The 21935-nt window shown below is 57.9% G+C and overlaps 1 protein-coding gene across 14 annotated transcripts in view; it reads left to right on the top strand.

The window, feature by feature from the left end:
* The window catches only part of PPIP5K1 (diphosphoinositol pentakisphosphate kinase 1), a 71934-nt gene that overhangs the window by 43172 nt on the left and 6827 nt on the right, over nt 1-21935 (top strand). For 10 of the 14 annotated variants that reach the window (XM_090029162.1, XM_090029163.1, XM_090029159.1 and 7 more), the window contains 7 exons: nt 64-171; nt 2367-2483; nt 2981-3145; nt 5055-5145; nt 14806-14928; nt 18272-18334; nt 20750-20929. In XM_090029162.1, the coding sequence (XP_089885288.1) occupies nt 64-171; nt 2367-2483; nt 2981-3145; nt 5055-5145; nt 14806-14928; nt 18272-18334; nt 20750-20929 (847 nt within the window). Of the gene's footprint in view, nt 1-63; nt 172-2366; nt 2484-2980; nt 3146-5054; nt 5146-5727; nt 5849-14805; nt 14929-18271; nt 18335-20749; nt 20930-21935 lie in introns of those variants that run through there. The other 4 variants (XR_016439343.1, XM_090029166.1, XM_090029170.1 and 1 more) reach the window with 4 other exon arrangements.

Genomic DNA, 21935 nt, shown 5'->3' with positions numbered 1-21935 from the left:
GGGGAGCCCCCTCAGCCCCATCTCACTGGTGTCCGTGTCGCTTGCCCCTTGTGTCTGCATCAGGAGAACAAAGACCAGCAATGGAAGAGAGCCATGGACTACCTGAGTGCCGTCTCAGAGCTCAACTACATGACCCAGATTGTGATCATGCTCTACGAGGACAACAACAAGGTGAGAGCAGGGGGGTGAAGCTGCCCTGCTTTGATGCCCGGCTGTTGTCCCCAACTGGATGTTTCTATCATGCTGTGGAGGGGAGCCCCAGGGGCACTGGCTCCCATCACACCTAGCAGCAAGGTCCCAGCTGATCTTTGAGGGTGGGGAGGCCGTGTCCAGGGCAGACCTACTTCCAAACACGAATGCCTGGGGCAGCACCTCCTGCTTACTGGGGCAAAGTGGAGCAGAGTCTTCAGACCCATGTGCATTTAATGGATGGGCTGTAGCATGGCTGTGAAAGCACCTACAGCCAGGTGCCGGAGCTGCTACCTGCCCCGCCTGGAAAGGAAGTGTCCCAGAAACACTGGAGACTGGCTGTAAGGTGGCCTGTGGTTACGTCTGTGAGATCTGGAGGCAGAGTATTCTGGTCTGGCCCTGGAGGCTGGAGTCTTGTTTCAGGGCATGGGGCTTCCTCTGCTGCCCCTTTCTGTCTGCAGCAAGAGGTACACGGAGCCCTTCGGGTTTGCTGTGGCTTGTTAACCTTCCATGGATGTATGGGAAGGGACCGTGGTCCCCATGTGGGGGCCTGGGGTCTGGGACTGATCTCCTGTGGGGTGAACAACCAGATACCTGCATGTGTTAAATGTTATATTGTCTTGTGCACACCACACCCCCAGATATAAAACACCCCCCGTGTTTGGAAGACAGCATGAAGAGAAAAATATTTTCCTTTTTGTAGAAACTAAGCAGCAGCAGCTAGGGGGCCAAGCCTGCTCCAAGCCCGCTGCCAGCCCTTTGCACTGGCTGTGGCCCACAGACCAACCCCATGTGATGGCCTGCATGGTGCACAAGGGGCTTGACCACAGGGCTGGAGCTTTGGCAGCGCAGGAAAGGTGGCAGCATTAACAGCCATGGCTCCTACAGCTGTGGCAACTAATGCTGGCAGAAAGTTGAGCTCCCTTGCCACAGTTGCTGGGCCTGTGGGCCTCTGGTTTTCTTGCATATGACGAATGTCCTGATTTTCACCAACTAGCTGTGGGGGTGAGGGGGAACAGGTTATATGCGAGAAAATACGGCAGTGAAGAAGCACTGAGCTAAAACCTGGTAGCTGCTGGATGTCAGTGATCAAACCTGGGGGTGTTACATGGAAACATATTGCTCTCCTGACCCATTGTACATGTGTGTGCACCCTTGGTGTTTTAAAAGAACCAATTTCTCTGGCTGAATAAGATCATGATTAACACTGGTTAAAAGTGATTTGCAGGGAAAAACTAAAAGCAATGCGGGCAGTGGTTAGGATGTGTGTAAGCACGTGGGTAGATTTCACAGTTTCAGGAGGCGGCTTCCTTGGTTAGATGAGAAGGGAAAGCAGCAACCAAAAAACAAAAAGGAAACGGGGGAATTGATGGTGATTGCTATATTTGAGGTCTTGATGCAGAAATTATGGGGGAGATTTGACCCCTGTTGTACAGGTCAGACTTCTGGCCATAACATCTATGACATTAGAAGTCAACAAAATGCAGATGGTTGATAAAGGAACCCAAAGATAATAAACATCTAATCAGGTTAAATGACACTAAGAAGAAATTTAAATATATTTGCCACAAAATAAATCCTAGCAAGAGTAGCATTTGCTGGAAAAGGTGAAGCATTAAACACATTTCTGTTTAGTGTTGGTAGGGGGAGCCACTGGCGAGAAGCTGAAGCTATACAAATTTAGACAAGAAAACAAGGTGAGAATTTCACCAGTGAGACAGACAGTTTGCTTGGGGTACAGCAGAGCATCTCTTTTTACAGGATCTGCACTAACTTGACCAGGGGTTGCAGGCTGGGAGCATGGCAGCAAAGCTCTCTAGTCTCACCTTGTGCGTAACAGGGCCGAGTCCCAGCCATCTATTTCATCAACTTTTGGGAGCACATCTGTCAATGTGAAGCAAAGGAAGCGGGGCTGGGGGACAGTCCTACACCATGTGGCAAGTGTTGAGTTTGTGGAGGGGCAAGGGCCTGTCCCAGTTCTGTGGGGAGGTTCCTCTGGAAGCAGCTCTGTGCCAGCAAGTATAGTCCCACTGGGTCTGCCCCAGACACATCTCATTGCTTCTGCCAGCTCTCCAAGGGGGCTTGGGATGCCTGCTGTACTGGCAGGGCAGGAGCAGGTCTTTGGCTTGGTGGGAGCCCATGTAGAAGACAACTGATGTGTGTGTGTGTGTTTCCAGGACCCATCCTCAGAGGAGCGATTTCACGTGGAGCTGCATTTCAGCCCTGGGGTGAAAGGCTGTGAGGAGGATGGAAATGTCCCTACAGGGTTTGGCTTTCGCCCCGCATCAGCAGAGGTGAGTCTGGCTGCTGGGCTCTGGTCCAAAGACTGGGCTGGGCCGTGTGGTGATGTTCAGGCTTGAGCCAGCACTGCTCCTGGGAGCTCCAGCACCATCCACGGCACAGACAGCATGCCCATGTGGGGAGCCATGGGCTCCAGGCACATGCCTCCTCGCTGCCTGAGACAGTCTTGTACTGGCAAGGGCAGGTCCTACCCTCAGGAAAGCACATTGCTGGAGAGAGGACTCTAGTTCTTCCCGGGCTACTGGGGAGCCGGGTGCAGTCGGTCACACTCCAGTTAGCCTGTGCCCAGTGGCTCTGTGGTGACCCTGTCTCCAGTCCCAGTGAGTGGAGGGCAACATTCCTGCTCTGGCTGTGCAGAGGTGTTGGGGCCATGTCCATGTGCGGAGACAGCGTCCTGCTGACCCAGCCCTGCCAAGGGTGAAGCCTGGAAGGAGCCCAGCTGGGTGACCCACTGCTTGCTGTGGTCATGATGCTGCCATTCTCGCTGCAGAACGAAGAGAAGAAGCCAGACCAGGGCAGCATGGAGGATCTCTCCAAGGTGAAGAACATCACTGAGACGGACCGAGTGCAGCTGAGGTCGCCGCTGCCCTCTGAGATGATCAGCATCCAGCGGAGGTCACCCCTCATCCGGAACCGCAAAACGGGGTCCATGGAGGTAATGAGGGTGGGGGGTCTGGCAGCTTGGTCTGACTGTCCCAGCAGCTCCGTGGGCCTGGACCCCTGATCCCGACAGCTGTCCCAGCATCTGCAGCCGTGCCGCTGGGGAACAGGTGTGTCCCGGGGGAGCAGACTCATAGAATCATAGAAGTCGGGTCAGAAGGGACCTTATGGATCTTCAAGTCCGACCCCCCGCCTGGGCGGGAGAAAAGACTGGACTCAAATGAGTCCAGCCAGGTAGTCATCAAGCCTCTTCTTACAGACCCCAGGGTAGGAGCCAGCACCACTTCCCTAGGAAGCTGGTTCCAGCTCCCAGCTGCCCTAACTGTGAAGTAGTTCTTGCGGATGTCTAATCTAAACCTACTCTCTAATAATTTGTGTCCATTGTTCCTTGTCATGCCAGGGGGCGGGAGGGGAAACAGCGTCTCCCCCAAACCTTTCTGGTCCCCCCTAGTGAGTTTATCGACAGTCACCAGGTCCCCCCTCAGCCTTCTCTTGTGGAGGCTAAATAGATTCAGGCCTTTAGTCTATCCTCGTAGGGCCTGCCCTTCTGCCCCCTGATCATGCGGGTGGCCCTCCTCTGGACCCTCTCCATGTTGTCCACATCCCTCCTGAAGTGCGGCGCACAGAACTGGATGCAGTACTCCAGCTGTGGCTTGACCAGCATTGCATAGAGGGGGAGGATCACCTCCCTGGCTCTACTTGAGATGCGTCTGTGGATGCACGACAAGGTCCAGTTAGCCCTGCCGACCGTGACCTCGCGTTGTCGGCCCACGTTCATCTTGGAGTCAGTAATGACTCCAAGATCCCTTTCTGCCTCCGTGCTCTCAAGAAGGGAGTTTCCCATTCTATAAGTGTGCTGCTGGTTTCTACTGCCCAAGTGCAGCACCCTGCACTTGGCAGTATTAATGCATCCTGTTTATGTCAGCCCACCTCTGTAACCTATCCAGGTCTTGTTGCAGTCTTTCCCTCCCCACTAGCGTACTCACCTCACCCCAAATTTTGGTATCATCAGCGAATTTAAACAGGCTGCATTTCACCCCATCGTCCAAATCACTGATGAAGAAATTGAACGGCATAGGCCCCAGACTCCTTGAAGCCACTTCAGGCCATGACCACCCCTTACCTGGAGGCTTGTGCCATTTGTGCTGCCTGACAGCCCTGGTCTGCCGAAAGGCCAGGGCACTTCTAGGACAGTCCATACGCTGTCTGGACCAGTGCAGCTGATGCCCCCTCCTCTTCCAGCCCTGCCTGGGCAGGCACTGTGAGTGCAAGCACTGGAGCCCACCAGACCTGGAGTTGCCTCCCTCTGAGAGTGAACTCGCTCTGTTGCCATCTGTTTTGTTTGCAGTTAGGACAGAAGTTGTGGGTTTTGCTGGTCTCCAGGGTTGGACATCTGCTTTGTTCATTGTTATATTATTATGTGTGTGGCACCCAGAGCCTGTACAGTGACAGGCAGGCAAGGGATCCCCGCTGGGGCAGAGCCCCCATGGTGCAGAGAGGGGCTATAGGAATCCTGGGAGGGGAAGGAGCATGCTCTGGTGACTGGAGCAGGATCTGGGGTGCAGGGGTGCCCTGAGGTCTGCTGCTGGTCTCATGATGGGCTGCTGGGCACATCTGCAGCACAGACAGGCAGGGCATTAGTCTGAGCAGTGGCACAGCTGCAGCGTGGAGCTTGCCTGGCATGGTGCAGTGTGCTCTGCCCTTACAGAGTCACTTCCCGGGGCAGGCAGCTGATCTATAAGGAGTGGGTGCACATTTACCCTTGCTGCCTCTTGAAAACATCCCTCCCCCTGCCCACAGCCACATGGCCACTTCTCTCCCTCGCTGACATGCACAGGCCTGTGAGGTGGACAGCCATGGCCGCAGGGACCCTCCAGAACTGACTGTGTCATTTGTCCCTGCAGGTGCTGTCTGAGTCCTCCTCCAAGTCCGGTGGGTATCGCCTCTTCAGCACCTACTCCAGGCAGGCGTCTGAAATGAAGCAAAGCGGCCTAGGTATGCGCCTGCCCTTGATGCTCTCTCCTCTGCCTCTGTGTCTGTATGTACATCTGTCCGTCCCTCCAGGTGTGCATCTGGCTCCTGTGCCACGTATGTCTGTATATGTATTCTTTCCTGTCATGTTGCACACAGGGTGCTCACTGTCTCCTTGCAGGGAAAGTGCACAGGTGTTTGTGGCAGCAACAGGGCCCGGTACTTGGCTGCTGTGCTGTTCATTGTTTTGTGCTCAGCTTGAGAAGGGCTTTTGCATGCAGCCCCTGGCATGCTCAGGGCCTGCTGGGTGAATGGGCTTGCAGGGCTCTTCTCCAGGAGCTGTGATGGTGTCCACTCCCTCCTTAGCCTTTTGCAGCATCTTGAGCTCAGCTCTGGTGACAGCTGGTCTCCCTGGGGCAGAGCTTGGGCTCTCTTGCTAGGCGAGTGGCAGCCCAGAAGGCCTCTAGGGACTGCCGCTGCTCCTGGCCAGTGAGGACCCTGGCTGCTGGGGCAGGTGCAGATGGTCACCAGCTCCTCATGCTGCTGTGCTGAGCTGAGCAGGAGGCAGCAGCAGTAGGAGCAGCCATGGCCCTTTGTCGTCTCCAGCCAGAGCCCGCGGGTGGAGAGCGGAGCTCCTCATTCTCTGAACCCCGTGGAAGGAGGATTCTGTGCCCTGTCTGGAGCCTGGGGCGCTGCAGCTTGCTCTTGCCCAGTGGGACCGTAACAGGTCAGGACAAAGCGTCTTGTTGGAAATTGTGACTGATCTGTGAGACTGACTCATGCCACAGAGTGAGGAAGATGTTCCCTTGGGGCAGTGCAGAAATGCCACACCAGCCTCTCCTCTCGCTCAGCAGAGCAGGAATACTTATGGTATTCCAGCGCAGTCTGGCATCACTTCAGAGGTGACCTGCAAAGGGAATGCACGTGCACCAGCACCCTTGGTAGCGTGTCTTGGTGTCCGATGAACTCCCAGAGGGTTTTGTCCACAAAAAGCAGCCCTGCTCGTGTTTTACATCAACCAGGAATCGGACTGAATTTTTCAGCTCTGCCCACTCTAGAGCCTGCATTGCATTGCATTGCAGCCTCATGGAGAGGGAAAGGAATTCTGGTCCTGCATTGAAATGCTGCTCATGTCTAACCTGCTGAGCTGCGGTGTCTCAAGCAGCGGGGGGCTGTGTACTGGACCGGGCAGGGCAGAGGCTGGAATTGCTGCTTTGGCACTGGAGGGAGAAGGTGGCTGGGACCCAGGCTGAAGGGCAGATGTATCTAGCACGGTGAGCATTGATCGGGACTTAACGGTGGGAGTCTACTACAGACCTCCCAACCAGGGAGAAGAGCTTGACCAGGAATTCTTGGGTCAGCTCACAGAGGTAGCGAAGGCTAAGGATGTGGTAGTCATGGGGGACCTGAACGTCCCAGACATCTGCTGGGAAGAGCAGTCAGCCAGGTCTGAACGCTCACATAAGTTCTTGGCCAGAGTGCAGGACCTCCATCTAACCCAGGAGGTGCACAGCCCCACCGGGGGGGGGAACGCCTTGTTGGACCTAGTGCTGGCCACGGGCGACGACCTGGTGCGGGGGCTATGGGTGCTCGACCCCCTGGGCGACAGCGATCATCGCCTGCTGGGAGTCACCATCCAGTGCAAGGTGGCAAAGGCCTGCAGTAAGGCAGCAGCCGTAGATTTTAAGAGGGCAAACTTCAACGAGCTAAGGAGGATAGTTGGAGAAGCGCTGAGGTCCCAGAGGGGAGGGGAGCCAGGTGTCCAAGGAGAGTGGTCGCTCCTTAAGGAGACGATCCTCCAAGGCCAAAGGAAGGTAATCCCAACGAGGATCAAAGGGAGCAGGAGAGCACACAAGCCTCCGTGGCTCACCAAAAGCATTTGGGAATGTCTCCTTGCTAAAAAGGAGGCTTACACCCAATGGAAAGAAGGGGTCATCACCAGGGAGGGCTATTCTGTAGTTGCTTGGTGATGTAGGGGGGCAGTTAGGAAGGCCAAGGCAGAGATGGAACTGGGGCGAGCTTCCCAGATTAAGGACAATAAGAAGTCCTTTTTTAAATACGTAGGGGGTAAAAAGAAGGTCCCGGGTAACGTGGGGCCCTTGCAGGATGCCATGGGAAACTTGGTCATCACACCAGACGGCAAAACTAACACGTTTAACGATTTCTTTGCCTCTGTCTTCCTAAGTAGGGACCAGAACAGCCATCTCCCTGCTGGGCCCCCCCCCGGGCTCCGGGGGAGGCGCACCCGGGCCACAGCTTACCGAGGATTTAGTTAGGGAGCTTCTGGAGGGGTTGGACGTATTCAAGTCAGCCGGTCCGGATGATCTCCACCCTAGAGTTCTAAAGGAACTGGCCAAGGTCATTGCAAGTCCCCTGGCACAACTTTAGGAGCACTCATGGTGCTCTGGTGAGGTACCGGAGGACTGGAAGAGGGCCAACGTGGTCCCCATCTTCAAAAAAGGGAGGAAGGAGGACCCGGGAAACTATAGGCCGCTTAGTCTTACCTCGATCCTGGGCAAGCTGTTCGAGAAAATTATGCTGGCACACATCCAGGAGGGGCCAGCAGGAGACTGCATGCTTAGGGGCAACCAACATGGGTTCATCAGTGGCAGGTCCTGTCAGACCAACCTGGTGGCCTTTTACAATCAGATCACCAGATCATTAGATGCGGGGGTAGCAGTGGACATTGTCTTCCTGGACTTCCGGAAGGCTTTTGACACTGTCTCTCACCCTGTTCTCATTAAGAAACTGGGGGCTGTGGTGTAGACACCCACACAGTCAAACGGATCGCCAACTGGCTGGAGGGCCGCACCCAGAGAGTGGTAGTGGATGGGTCCTTCTCAACCTGGGAGGATGTGGGCAGTGGGGTCCCCCAGGGCTCGGTCCTCGGGCCCGCACTGTTCAACATCTTCATCAGTGATTTGGACGAGGGGGTAAAAAGCACCCTGTTCAAATTTGCTGATGACACTAAGATGCGGGGGGATGTGGGCACACTGGCAGGATGCAACAGGCTACAATCAGACCTAGACAGGTTACAAGGGTGGGCGGACGAGAACAGGATGGGATTCAACACAGACAAGTGCAAGGCGCTGCACCTGGGGAGGAACAACTGGCACCATACCTACAGGCTGGGGAACTCCCCTTCTGTCAGCACGGAGGCGGAAAGGGATCTGGGGGTCATCACTGACTCCAAGATGAACATGGGCCGGCAGTGTGGGGAGGCAGTTAGGAAGGCCGACTGCACCTTGGCGTGCATCCACAGATGCATCTCGAGCAGGTCCAGGGAGGTGATCCTCCCCCTCTATGCGGCACTGGTCAGGCCACAGCTGGAGTACTGCGTCCAGTTCTGGGCACTGCACTTCAAGAGGGATGTGGACAGTATGGAGAGGGTCCAGAGGAGGCCACTCGCATGGTCAGGGGACAGCAGGGCAGGCCCTATGAGGAGAAGCTACGGGACCTGAACCTGTTCAGCCTCCACAAGAGAAGGCTGAGGGGGGATCTTGTGGCCTGTTATAAACTAGTCAGGGGGGACCAGCAAGCACTGGGGGAGTCCCTGTTCCCCCGAGCACTGCCAGGAGTGACCAGGAATAACGGTCGCAAACTGGCAGAGGGGAGATTTAGGCTAGATATCAGGAGGCGCGACTTCATGGTCAGGGCGGCTAGGGTCTGGAACCAACTTCCAAGAGAAGTGGTGCTGGCTCCTACCCTGGGGGTCTTTAAGAGGAGGCTGGATGTACACCTTGCTGGGGTCGTTTGACCCCAGTATTCCTTCCTGCCATGGCAGGGGGTCAGACTAGATGATCTGCTCAGGTCCCTTCCGACCCTAGAAACCATGAAACTATGATCGCCCCCAGCCTGACAGCGAGAGGGTTGTCTGTCATAACAAAGGGCAGCACATTCATACCCAGTGGGCAGAGGCACTCCCCAGAGCAAGGGATCTGCTCCGAGGCATCTGGGAAGCCACCCTCCTCTCTCGACTTGTGATGGACTGAATTGTTTCCAGGCTCTTCTGGTTCTGCATTACATTTGAGAGGTGGGAGAAAATAACATCTAACGCCAGGGAGAAGCGGGCATTGGGTCTGGGCAGCATCAGCCACGCACTGCGGGAGGCAGAGACGATCCCTCACTCCGAGCCCAGGCACCTGCGTGGGGTTGAGGAAGCCCGAGGTGGCCATAAGCTTTCCCTAGGCTGGGTGGGAGCCTTGAGCAGGCGGGAGGGTTTGAGGCTTTCTGGCTGAGCCGGCTTGTTTGTATCATAGAATCACTGAGTCGGGAGGGACCTAGACAGATCATCGAGTCCGACCCCCCGGCCATGGGCAGAAAGGAGCACTGGGGGTGGCAGGGTCATAAGACCCCAGCCAGGTGCCTATCCAGGCTCCTCTTGAAGATTTCCAGGGAAGGTGAGAGCACCACCTCTCTGGGGAGCCTATTCCAGGCTCTGGCCACCCTTACAGTGAAGTAGTTCTTCCTAATATCCAACCTAAACCTCTCCTCCCTCAGCTTGTGGCCATTGTTCCTGGTGACTCCAAGGGGGGCCCGGGTGAACAGACTTCCCCTGAGTCCCTGCTGGTGGCCCCTGATAAGGTTGTAGGCAGCCACGAGATCCCCCCTCAGTCTCCTCTTGCGGAGACTGAAGAGATTCAGGTCCCTCAGCCTCTCCTCATAGGGCTGGCCACGGAGGCCCCCAACCATACGAGTGGCCCTCCTAAGTGGCTGCTGAGTGCACAGCCAGCATTCCTGAGCCAGGAAGTCCACATACCAGTTGCACGTGCAGGGCAGCACATGCATTCTTTTGGCCAGCCTTGCAACGAGCCCCAGGATCTCTTCCCCACAGCAAAGAATTGCCGTGTCGACCATGCTGCCTGGCTTTCCATTGTGGCCAACAGTTTCATAGATTTCATTGACATTAGGGGCTGGAAGGGACCTTGTGAGATCATCGGGTCCAGCCCCCCGCTATAGGTGGGAAGTCAGCTGGGATCAAGTGACCCCAACAAGAAATATATCCACCTGTTTTTTTGAAGGAGTCCAGGGTAGGTGCTTGCACCACCTCTGTGGGGAGTCTGTTCCAGACCCTGGACACACACACCGTAAAGAACTTTTTTCTTATGTGTAGGCTAAATCGGCTTTCCTGGAGTTTATGGCTGTTAGATCTTGTTATCCCTTGGGGAGCTCCGGTGAACAGCTGTTCTCCCAGATCCTGATGCACCCCTCTTATATAATTGTAGACTGCCACCAAGTCCCCCCTGAGTCTTCTCTTCTCCAGACTGAAGAGTTCCATGTCCCTCAGCCTCTCCTCGTATGGCCTGCCCCAGGCCTTGGATCATCTGAGTGGCTTTCCTCTGGACTCTCTCAAGCTTCTCCACATCCTTTCTGAAGCAGGGGCCCAAAACTGGAGGCAGTACTCCAGCTGTGGCCTCATCAGGGCTGAGTACAGCAGGAGGATGACTTCCCTGGCTTTGCCTGAGATGCATCAGTGGACGCACGCCAGAGTTTGGTTAGCTTTGCCAGCCACAACATCACATTGGTGGCTCGTATTCATCTTGTGGTCAATCAAGACCTCCCCCGCCAAGTCCCTTTCAGTCATGGTGCTAGCGAGTGTAGTACTGCTGAGCCTGTAAGTGTGTTGGGGGTTCCTCCTACCAAGGGCAGCACCTTACACTTCTGTGCATTGAAGGCCATCAGGTTTTGGTCGGCCTACTTTGAGGGCATGTCCAAGTCGGCCTGCATCTCCAGCGTGTCCTGCTGTGTGACTACCCTACCCCATAATTTGGTATCGTCTGTGAACTTGGCCAGTTCACATCTGACTCCCGAAACCAGATCATTGATGAAGTCGTTAAAGAGTACCAGCCCAGTACCCAGCCCTGAGGGACTCCACTGGTCACCCTGCACCATGTTGATTTTCTCCTGTCAACTAGTACTCTTTGGGTCTAACCCCGTAGCCAGTTGCCTAGCCATCGGACCGTATGATGATCAAGGCCACAGTTCCCCAGCTTAACCATAAGGACATTGTGAGGAACTAGGTCAAAGGCTTTCTTGAAGTCCCGATAAATGATGTCCACGTCATCTCCCTTGTCCAGGGCACATGTTACCTGGTCATAGAAGGAGATGAGGTTGGTCAGGCAAGACCTGCCAGTCACAAAGCCGTGCTGGCTGGCATTTGGAAGCTTGCCTTCCATCAGTCATGTTGATGGATCCCTTGACAATTTTCTCCAGGATTTTTCCAGGGATGGACATAAGACTTGATTGGTCTATAGTTCCCCAGGTCGTCCCTCCTCCCTTTCTTGTAGATAGGGACCACATTGGGTCTTTACCAGTCATCCGGGTCCTCACCTGAGCACCATGATTTTTCAGATATCTCTGCCAAGGGGGATGCAATGATGTCTGCCAGCTCCTTCAAGACTCTCGGGTGCAATCCACCAGGGCCCGCAGACTTGTGAATGTCCAGTTTCTCAAGGTGTCCCTTCACCTGCTTCACACTGATTTTGGGCCCGTCACCCGCTCCCAGGATGGTGACAGTGTGATCATTCTGGGAGGGTGACAATTGACAGTACTCAGCAGAGGGCTGGACAGGTTCATGTAGGATCACTCTGTCAGAGTGGGAAGTAGAAGAGTAGGGCACAGCACCCCAATCAGGACTTCTTGGGCCTCGGCATGCTGGAAGTCCTGAGGGGAGAGGAGGAGACTAGTCTGGATGGCTTCTGCACAAACACTCCCCCTTAGCCTCCACCCTGTGCTCCAGAGCTACAGGGCACTGGGCTGGAAGCTCCTGCCCCCCCCCCCCGCCCAGTACAAATGGCTTCCTCACCGCCAGAACATCTGCCAGGCAGGGCAATCAGGAGCTCTTGGTTCAGACCCTCCTGTTGGGTGGGTGAAAGAGAATGCAGCCTCCAGACGCAGGCCTTGGGCACCCCGCTCTGCGCCAGCCCTTCTCATACCCTGCTGCTTCTGCCTGGTAATGCTCATTCAGCCTTGATAGCCTCCCTGGACCACTGCAACGCTGCTGCTGTGAGCAGTGTAGGACATGTGCCATGCCTGAGGACCATACCATGCACCCCCACGTGCTGTGTCCTGCTGGAAGTCTCCTGCAGCAAAGCACACGGAGACAAGCAGTTGAACACGGAGTTACCTGCCAGTGCAGAAAGCTGAGCTCTTCAGGATCTGGTCTAAGGACCAGGGCAACCTAAGTGTTTTCCCAAGAGCACTTTGCATGTTAGTCTTATCTAATGCACCTTCCGTTCCTGCTCCAGCCTGGCTGCAGTCTCTGGACATGGTAGATGTGGCAAGAGCCTTCAGCCTTTTAGAAAGAACGAGGATGTTCAGAAAGGCTCCAGGCTCTTCTGAATGCTTGCAGAGAGCTGGAAGCTGCCACCTGCACTCTGAGATCATCCAAACGGGGCAAAGGCTGGAGCAGAGCTGTCTGGCAGTTGCCTTTCAAGGGATGCTTCTCCCCTGCTGCCCACAGAGGGACCCGCACTAGTTGGCAGCCCATGCAGGCGGCCCCTGGAAAGCAACAGGATTTCATTCCTGAAGCTCTCTGAGAGGTGCTGGCCACACAGATGGCATTACCTACCGTCTCCCTCCACCTGACTGGATCCCCCATGCTGGCCCAAGTGGTTGTGAGGTCTTCCACCTCAAATGTCTGAGTGGCAGCAGTGTCTTCTCCACCCCCAAGACCTTGGTTGTGCGAGGCCCCTGAGCAGGGCTGTCAGGGATCCTACTGTTCAGTGACAACCTTGTACCATCTGCTTGGGGCACACGGGCACTGGGAGTGGATCCTGTTGGCAGCCCCTGGATGAGCCAGTTTCTGCAGGGTCTGTTCCACCCCTGTCGTTGTACCATTGGCGGGATGTGTGAAACAGCAGTGCCGAGGGTTTGGTGTGGGGTGAGTGATGCCCTGCAGGGGATAACAGGACAATAGAGAATATCCTAGTCGAAAATACAGCATGAAAACAGAGCCATGCCCTTGACGCAGGGCCCCTTTAAGGACTGGCTGGCAGGCGTAGCTGGACAAAGGGTTACTCTGGTTGCAAGGAGGCTGTTGGCCTGAGGATTCCTCCTGCCAGGACCTGAGCTGAGTGCCTCTGGCCCTCCACATGCCTGTGGCTGCCCACTGGAGAAGGGAGCTCCAACTTCAGACTTCCCTATGGTGCAGGTCAAGGTCAATGCAGTTGGAGGGCAGCGAGGAGCTCTGTCCTGAGACTGAGTCTTGCTACAGGCTTAGCCCTTTACTGTGGCTCCAGGACAACCTTGGGTTATCAGCCCACGCCCAGACTTCTGGCTGGGTGGAGTTGTCTGCTGCACCCGAAGGCAAGGTCAGAGCCTGGCTCTGTGCTCCAAAGGCCCCTGCTCAGTGCTTGGGGCTCTGCATCTCTCCTGGGGAGCATCACCCTTGGCTCCGCATGCGGCCCATCCATTACCATTGGTGCCAGCACAGACTGGCCTGGGCAGAGCGCTGGCTAACAGGTGCAGAACCCCGAGCATTGTGCCCACAGCTACCATTGTACTGCTCCACAGGCTCCCTCCTGGGTTCCCCATGGCAGGACTGTAGGCACTGGCTGTGAGCCCGGTCCAGGAGGGAGCGCAGCAGCAACAGCCCCTATTGGAGACCTCGCTGGGGAGGCCTCATGCTTCCTACATCACACGTGTCAGGTCCCAGCATTTGTCTGTGAGCCAAGGGGATCTGGGCCTGGGCACCCCCAGCTGGCAGCAGCTGAGCAAACTCCAACTGCACAACCTATGGATCGCTCATAGCCTATGGTGGCACAGTGCCTGGTGGCACAGTGTCCTGGGCTAGCAGCAGGACGGCCATGTCCCTGCAGCTCCCATGCTGCTGCCGGCTGGCTGGGCTGAGCATGCGCATGCCTCTGCCTGTGCTGCCATTGCTTCACTGCTCCGTGCAGGCATACTCCTAAAACCTGAGTCGTGGCAGGGCGGGGGCTGTGGGCCCTGGTTCTCACAGGCTTCCCAGCCTATGCCTGGAGATCATCAGCTGCTCGGAGCCAGCATAGGGGTTGCCCTGCCAGGCCCAGGGGGGCCGGTTCTGCCGTGCATGCCCCGCCCACCCGGCGCTGTGTGCACGCTGAGCCCACCCAAAGGCAGTGGCAAAGCAGGGGGTAGGGCTGTTTGCTGCTCTCCACCACACCAGAGCCAGGCCTGGAGAGCAGGGTATCCCCAGAGCAACTGCATCAGCATGGCTCTGGGTTTGGTGCATGTGACCAGAGGATGAGGGTCCTTGAGAGCAGCCTGGTTAGATGTGCCCCTGGCATCCTATGGGAACATCCAGGCAGCTCAAGGCAGAGGGGTGCCAGGCCTCATCTAGGCAGGACTGGTTGGAGACTGTGCTGGCTGCAGCAGCCCCATGCCTGCCAGAGATGCTCCTCCCTGCGCAGCCCATAGACAGGTCCCATCCTGCTGCTGACCCCTAGTCATTGCTTGCTCTCAGGTGCTGCTGGCTCTTCAGCATTTCTGCTAGATGCAGCTGGGGAGGTGCCCCAAGCCTGGGGAGGGGGCATCCAGCAACCAAGGCTTCTCTCTAACTGCCAACCTCTGCCACTGCTCTCCCAGGGGCAGAGGATTACTGCCCCATCCCAAAGTTCATCCCTTGGTGAAGGAGCGGGTGCCCTGCCTCCCACCACCCTGTGCAGGCCATGGAGATGTGACTAATGTAGTCCTGTGCCTTCCCAGGGTCGCAGTGCACCGGGCTGTTCAGTACCACTGTGCTGGGAGGCTCCTCCAGTGCCCCCAACCTCCAGGACTACGCACGCAGCCATGGCAAGAAGTTTGCCACCAGCCTGACCTACAAAGACGGTACGTGTGTCCTCTGCACACAGGTGCAGCCGGTGGGGGGACTCACTGCCCCAAGCTGTTACCAGGCAAGGCTTAGCAAGGCCTCCAGGTGCATGGATCTGAACAGGCACACATCCACCCGTGCACGTGCCAGTGCCAGTTGCCTTGGATGCGTGGGGTGCACAGTCCTGACTGCCTGAGCATCGGTGGGAATTGGAGGGAATCCCCCAGCCGCTCCGAGATCGCAGGGCTCCGCCCTTGCTCTTGGTAGTCAGACTTTGCCTGCTGTGGAGGTGGCAGGGCCAGAGGCAGTGCTGGTTTCTGCGTGCTGGGAATTACCGTGCGCTCATGGAACCGCGTCTGAGTCCTGCTCGTGCAGCTCCTCCCACTCCAGTTTGTGCATGGGTTGGGGCTGTCTGCCCTGCCTGCGGGGTGACCAGGGCAGTGGGGTCAGGACAACAGTGTGTGTGGGGGGGCACCCGTGGGAGACCCGGTGAGGACCCCATGTTCTAGCAGTGGCACTTGGCCGATGGAGATGCTGGGAGATGACAGGCTCCTTGCTGTCTCTGACTTGCCCCTGAAACTGCATGAAGACTGCCCAGCACAACAGGCTGCTGGAGTGCACGTTGGCTTGCCCCCACGTCCACCCATGCGCTGGTGGCAGGGGGCCGATGCATTGCAGCACGTGGAGAGCGCCTGTTCACAGCATGCTGTTGAGATGCAGGGTGGGGCTGCCCCTGCCCCTTCGGCCCTGGAGTGCAGGGTGCTGGGACAGGGGCTGGAGTGCGGCTGATTGCTCCAGGCCTTGTAGGGACCTGTACAACATGAAAAGATAGGGGCAAGGAGCAGGGGCTGGGCTGTCAAGCTGGTGTGGAGAGGGTGTTTCCAGCTTGCAGAGAGCCCTGGCCCCTTGTCCCTGCCCTGCACTGGCTGCAGGTGCAGGTGCAGGTGCGGCTGCGGCTGCGGCTGCCTAGGAACTGCTCTGTAGCCCCCAGTAGCTGCTGACTGCAAAGGAAAGTGCAGGGATGGGGGAGGGCAGCAGCTACCAGCCTCAGATGCCCACAGCACTGGGGCCAGGAGGAACGAGCTGGGAGCTGAACTGCAGGATGCAACAGGGTCTCCATGTTGCAGGCAGGTGGGGCAGCTGAGGGCAGCCATGCCAGGTCACCTTCTTCCTAGAGTACTCAAAGGCAGCACCACTCCCTGGGGAGAAGCAGGTACAGAAGTGACCTGCCTGAGGCCATGCATCCAGTTCAGCAATCGAGTGCACCCCAGGGCTTCCCGACCTCAACCCCGTGTGCTGGGGCTGAAGCCAGGACCGGTCAGCAGCTTCCCACTTGCTGTTAGCCAAGAGCCTGGACCCTGGGCAGTTCCCAGCTGGCTGTGTGTGATCCCCGTGCCAGGCCCCTGCATGCGCCTTTTTGGAGGTCCAGGTCCACGTGGAGGGGCAGGTGTTACCTCATTAGACTTGTGGGCACCTGGTCCTCCCAGGCAGGCTGCATAGTCGTGTACCTCTGTTGCACAGAGGCTGCTTCACGCTATCCCTGCCCCATGCTGCTGGCACCTCCCTGTGCTGCCTAGGCGGCCAGGAGGAAGCTGGAGGTTTCCACACCAGGCAGGAGGATGCAGAGGCATGAGGTGCCTTGGGGAGGCAGCTCAGAGCAGAGGGAAGTGCTCAGGTTGGATACTTTGCTTACATAGGCAGCAGAGGAATCGCCCACATATGCTGGTATTTAGGCTGTTTCTAGGTTGCAGTCCCCTGCCCTGGAGACGCCAGCTGCAGCTTGCACTGTGCTTGGGTGGTTGTGCTAGCTGTGCCTGGCGCATGCTCCCAGCACTGCTAGGAATGGTGCTGGTAAAGCGAGTGCTTGCATTGCAGAGCATGACTCTGTCTCAGCGAGCGAGTCTCACACATGAGCCAAGGGCAGAGTGACAGTGCCGCACCCTGTGCCAGTGCCCTCTGGCAAAAGGTGGCATCACTGCAAAATGACAGCTCATGTCTCCGTGCCCGGCACTGGGAGAATGCCGTGGGGCTGTCTGTAGAACAACAAATCCGCGGCTGGTGGTGCATGGAAGTAACAGATGGTGCCATCTACTTGGGGTGGTGGTTGGTCTCGGGCCTGCCTCTGGCCCCCTCAGCACGCATCGGGGTGGGCTCACTCTCTGCCACGTTGAGCTGCTGGTGCTGTAGCGGCTGCACTCAGCCGGGAGCTCAGGCTGACTGAGGCATGAGACCAAATTCTCCTCTCATGGCTGACTTGGGGTAGAGAGAGTTCAGCAGCGGTAACATCAGCTTGTTTTGTTGCTGCCCTCTGTCAAGACCAGGTGGAGGACCTCGGTCTCGAGGGTCGTCGGTACAGCAAGAGGTGCGGAAACGTAGCTGAGTCTTAGAATGTGCTGTCACGGCTGCAGGGCCTGAGCATGCCTGGCCTGAAGCAGCACACGCACCCATGCCTGGAGGCACCTGGGGGGTTGCCCCTGCGTTGGGACCCCTGATGGAGGGAGGCCATGGGGGGACAATGGAAGCATGAAAGAAACGTATGAGAGCCACAAATTCCCAAGCCCCAGGAAGTCTGACCGCGGGCTGCACCGAACCCAGCTGGGGCCCGTTGCCGGCTTTCTCAGCCTGATCTGAGCCACCCTGCCCTGTGGGCTCTGAAGGGCAGCCCGAACTGTCTGGGGGGCTTGGGCCTGGCTGGTAGGCTATGGAAGTGGGAGACGTGTCCCAAGAGCCCAGCCCTTTGTCCCATTCAACGCTTAAGTCTGCTCATTTCTCTCACTGCATAACTCGTGCAGAGCGGGGCCTGGCCTGTGTCGCGAGCAGCAGCACGGGGGCCGAGGCAAGTGGCCTGACACCCTACATGGCCATGGCAGCAGTGGGGCCATGTCCAGGCTCATCCTGGTCTCTGTCAATCTGACTGTCACATTGAAGTCCTTGGCACTCTGCTTAGCCCAGGCAGAGGGTTGTGTTTGGGGCTGCGGCTTCCCACTGAGCTCTCAGTGGCTGCGGGGAAACAGTCTCCTGGGGACTCCCCTGTCCCCAGGAAGTGTGGAGCAGCTGGGCAGTGTTGTGCTTTGCTTCCTCTTGTGGCATCGTGCCTCCCTGGGTGCCGTGTGGCATTATGCATGCCCTAGCCCCCGGATGCCAGGGTGAGGCCAGGCACCCTCGGGGCCAGGCATGGGTGGGATGGGAGGGCCTTCCAGGCTCCATCAGGTGATGCAGACACGAGGCACAGTGACACGTCTGGGGAGCAGACGGGCTCAGGCCAGTGGCAGGTTAGTCAGGAGTGAGCCGGAAGCATGCGGAGGCTTGGGGCGCCCCAAGGAAGCCGTTAACTGAGACGATGTGTTTTTATTTCCTCAGAGCTCTTGTCTATGCCAGCCGTAAAACGATTTTCTGTGTCGTTTGCAAAGCATCCGACTAATGGTACGTGTGCTTCCTTGATTTGACGTTCCCTCACACTTCTAACCCATCTGCACGTCTCAGTCTCTGCACGTCTCCTTTGGTGTCCCCCTCCCTCCGGCCTTCTCATGTTCTCTGCGCGTCTGTGTCTGGTGTCCGACTGTGTCTCACCTTCCCCATTGCCTCGCTGTGACTAACTCGCTCACTCATCCTTTGTGTAACCACCTGGAGGGGCCGGGGGGAGGCAGGAGCCATGCCCTGCCTGACGGGAAGCCAGTGCCATGGCTCCTACAGCCGAGCAGGAGCAGGTTCCTGCAGCGCTCTGAGCTCTGTGCTGGCATCAGGACCTTGCCCTGTGCTCGCCAAGGGGAAAGGTTTCTGCCCCATGTCATGGCGGATGCTGCGCTGCAGGTTTGCAGCATCCGCTGCAACAGCCTGGCTGCATCTGGAGAGTGGCAAGTGAGGCTGCCCTGTCTGCGGTGGGGTCAGTGGGGGGAGTGAGTCTTTCAGAGGTCGGGAGGACCCAGTGTATGAAGCATGGGTGGCAGTGCTGGGTCCCTCACTCCCAGCAGGCACCTGTGGCAGGGAAAACAGTAACGAAGCCACAGGCGTGTTGGACAGGTGTGCAGCATACTTCCCCAGCATGGGGGCCCTGGCTACGCTGGCTCCCACCAGCATGGCTGTGTCCTGGAGTTGGCCACCCGCTGCCCCCCAAAGGTGGGTTGGCCTTGCCTTGGCACGAGCACCCCTGCTCACAGGGCCCAGGCTGGAGGAACTCACTTTTAATCACGTGCATGCACCAGCCCCAGTAGTGTGGAGCTCTGGGATGAGCCAGGTACTGAAGGGCCCTGTCCCTCCCTTGTCCTGTTTGGGCCCCGTGGGCTCACCCCCAGGAGGAGGCAGGTATGACTGAGGGTCAGGAGCACGGCACAGCTTGCTCCGCTGCCCCCAGGCCAGCAGCCATCAATGGGGGGTGGGGGCGTGTGTCTGATGTGGCTTCTCATGCCCCTGCGCATCTCTGCTTCATGTAGCTACTAACCTGGTGCCCAATCCCATGCCTCTGGCAGCGAGGACAGGTGGCTGCTCCTTGCCTTGTCCACCAGCTTGGGAGGTGCTGTCCACATCTTGCACAGAAACGTTCAGAAAAGGTTTGGTGCCCAGCTACTGCTTGTAGCCATTCCCCCTTCCCCCCACTGCTGGCAGGGGCAGGGCTGGAGCAGATGTCTGTAGGCATCAGTGCAAGTCCTTCCATTACACACAGGCTGGGCAGTTTCTTTTCCCTTCATCCTGGATCTTCGTGCTCAGTAAATAGGAGGAAATCTCACCCTGCAGTCTGGAGGGTAAAGCTAAGGTCAGAAAAAAGCAGAGGCTGGAGTGAGGGATCCAAGGTTGGCTCTGGGGGTCTGCATGTCTCCCAGGAGGCATTACAGAAGGGTGAGTGTCCCCTGAGCTGTGGAGGAGCTGCCAGCTGGGACAGTGTCTCGTTTCATGCCACTTGCTGTGATCGCTGGACGTGGGCTGGGAGGATGTGGCAGGGTTGTGTGCGCAGAAGGATCATGCTCTCACATGCAGGCAGAGCAGGCCCCTGGGGATCTGTGCTGGACCCGGGCTCCTGCGTTTCCTCCCAAAGAACTGCCTTGGCTCTCCCATGCATCGTGGTCAGGAAACGGGACCGTGTGACTTGCTCCCTGGGCAGCAGCATATGTCCCATCTGGCCTGAAGCTCACAGGCCAGGAAGGGTCCCGTGTGCTTTGGTGCATGAAGGGACAGGGCTGGGCTCTCCACTGCCTGCCTACAGGGCACACACAAGAGCAGCATGAGGGGCCAGGACAGTGCTGGCATGTCCCTCCTGGCCAGAGAGCTCAGCAGTTTCGTGCCCTTGAGTGACTGTAACTGGCTGAGGCCTCGGCATTTGCAGAGCCCCTGCGCCGTCTCTTCTGAGCGGAGCCTGGCTCAGTTTTCCCGGCCTCCTCTGCTCCCTCCTCACTCCTTCGGGTGGTGCGGGAGGACTTGTTGCTCGGGGCTCTGGCCTGCGAGGCTGGACACAGGTCTCAGCTCCGTGGCAGAGGCAGTCCTGGCCTCAGGGCTGCCTCCAAGTTCTGTAGCCCAACCTGGGCCTGGTCTGCAGAAACGCACTTCTGGGGGTTGTTTGTTCTGGGGAGAAAACCTGCCTGACTCCCTTGGCGCACGGGGTGGGGCAGATGCTGGCGGTGGGTCCCGCATGCGGGCTCAGTCCCACCTCACAGCCCCGGTGGCTGGAAGCTCCCAGTATGTTGTGGGGGCATGTGTGACCTCCTGACAGGTCTGGGCTGACGGCGGGTGGGCACCACTTGGTGGACAGCATCTGGAGGGCTGCTTGAGCTGGGGCTTGGCCCTCCCTCGCCGCCTCTGCCCTCCTCACCGCTTCTCCCCCTCACTCTGTGGCCCCCTCTCCTCCAGATGAGCTCGAGCCCCACCACGTGGCCCAGCTGCTGCGCCGCTTTTCCTCCGACTATGCCATGAGCCAGAGCCTGTCCCTGGACGCCGCGCTGGCCCACCACCTCCACCAGTGCTCCTACCACCTGCGCCTCTTCCGGAGCTGGCTGATCTCAGGCCAGGAGGACATGGAGTGCCTCTACGGTACCGCACGCTGCCGCCACCGCTGCCTGGCGCTGTCTGCTTGGGAATGTGCCGTGTGCTTTGCTCTGAAGTGAGAAGCACTCACCCCTGGCATCTCTCAGGCCTGTGGGCTGGCGCTGCAGGGAGGCGCATGTGCTGCTGCAGCCAGGCAGGTCTGGACCCTTCCCGTGTGAGCTGTCCTGGCTGTGTGCATTCCTGGCAGTCATGTGTTGCTGCCTCCCTCCAGCCAGAGTGTGCTGTGCTCCCCTCTGTGGGGGCACGCTTGTCTGTCTGAGATGCTGCTTAGAGCCCAACATGCCTGCCCATGCCCCGTCTCCAGAGGTGCGCTCCCCCGGTCCCCAGGTTAACGCAGGAGGAGGGAAGGTGGGTGCCAGCGGTTGGAAAGGCTGGCGACTTGGGAGCTGTAGTGTGAGGCTGGCATGGCAGCAGGAGGACCCTGCTATAGGCACAGGGAGAGCGAGGTGCTCATAGTGTTTATGCCCCTTCCCAGGGTCAGTGGGCCAAGAGCTCTGTGTTGCATGGCTTCTGCCCTGTCCCCGAGGCACTTTGCTGGGGGGAGCAGCTGGGCATCTCCATGCCAAAGCCCAGGGCCGTGAGGGCCTGGCCCCCTGTGGTTTCTCAGCCTCGGAGCACACGGCATTCTCGGGGATGCCCTCCTTGTGGCTCTGGGGGCAAGGAACCGGCCTGCCGGGGTCAGCCTGCTCCTGAGACCTGCCTGGCGCATGCGGCTTCTGAAGCGTGCTGTGCTGCATGGGTTGGCTGCTGCTTCGGCCACAGGAGGGGGCAGCTGTGGGCCGATTCAGCGAAGCCGGTTCCAGGTCTGCTGCTGCTGGAGGAGGAGAATCTCCCTCCGCAGCGTGTGTCCCCCTTTGCCCAGCTCTCGCCATCATCCAGCAGCTCGCAGAAGCTGCTGCTGTGTAGCCATGACTGGATCCGTCCTTGGTCTCCTAGCAACAGCTAAGGAAAGGCAGGACTGCCAAAGGGAAGAGGGACGAGCATTGTCCCA

Source organism: Crocodylus siamensis, chromosome 15 (genome assembly GCF_052110815.1).
Source record: "Crocodylus siamensis isolate JL-2025a chromosome 15, ASM5211081v1, whole genome shotgun sequence".
In the NCBI taxonomy this organism is placed as follows: Eukaryota; Metazoa; Chordata; order Crocodylia; family Crocodylidae; genus Crocodylus; species Crocodylus siamensis.
The sequence above is the reverse complement of the archived record's forward strand: the minus strand, read 5'-3'. Positions and strand labels throughout refer to the sequence as shown.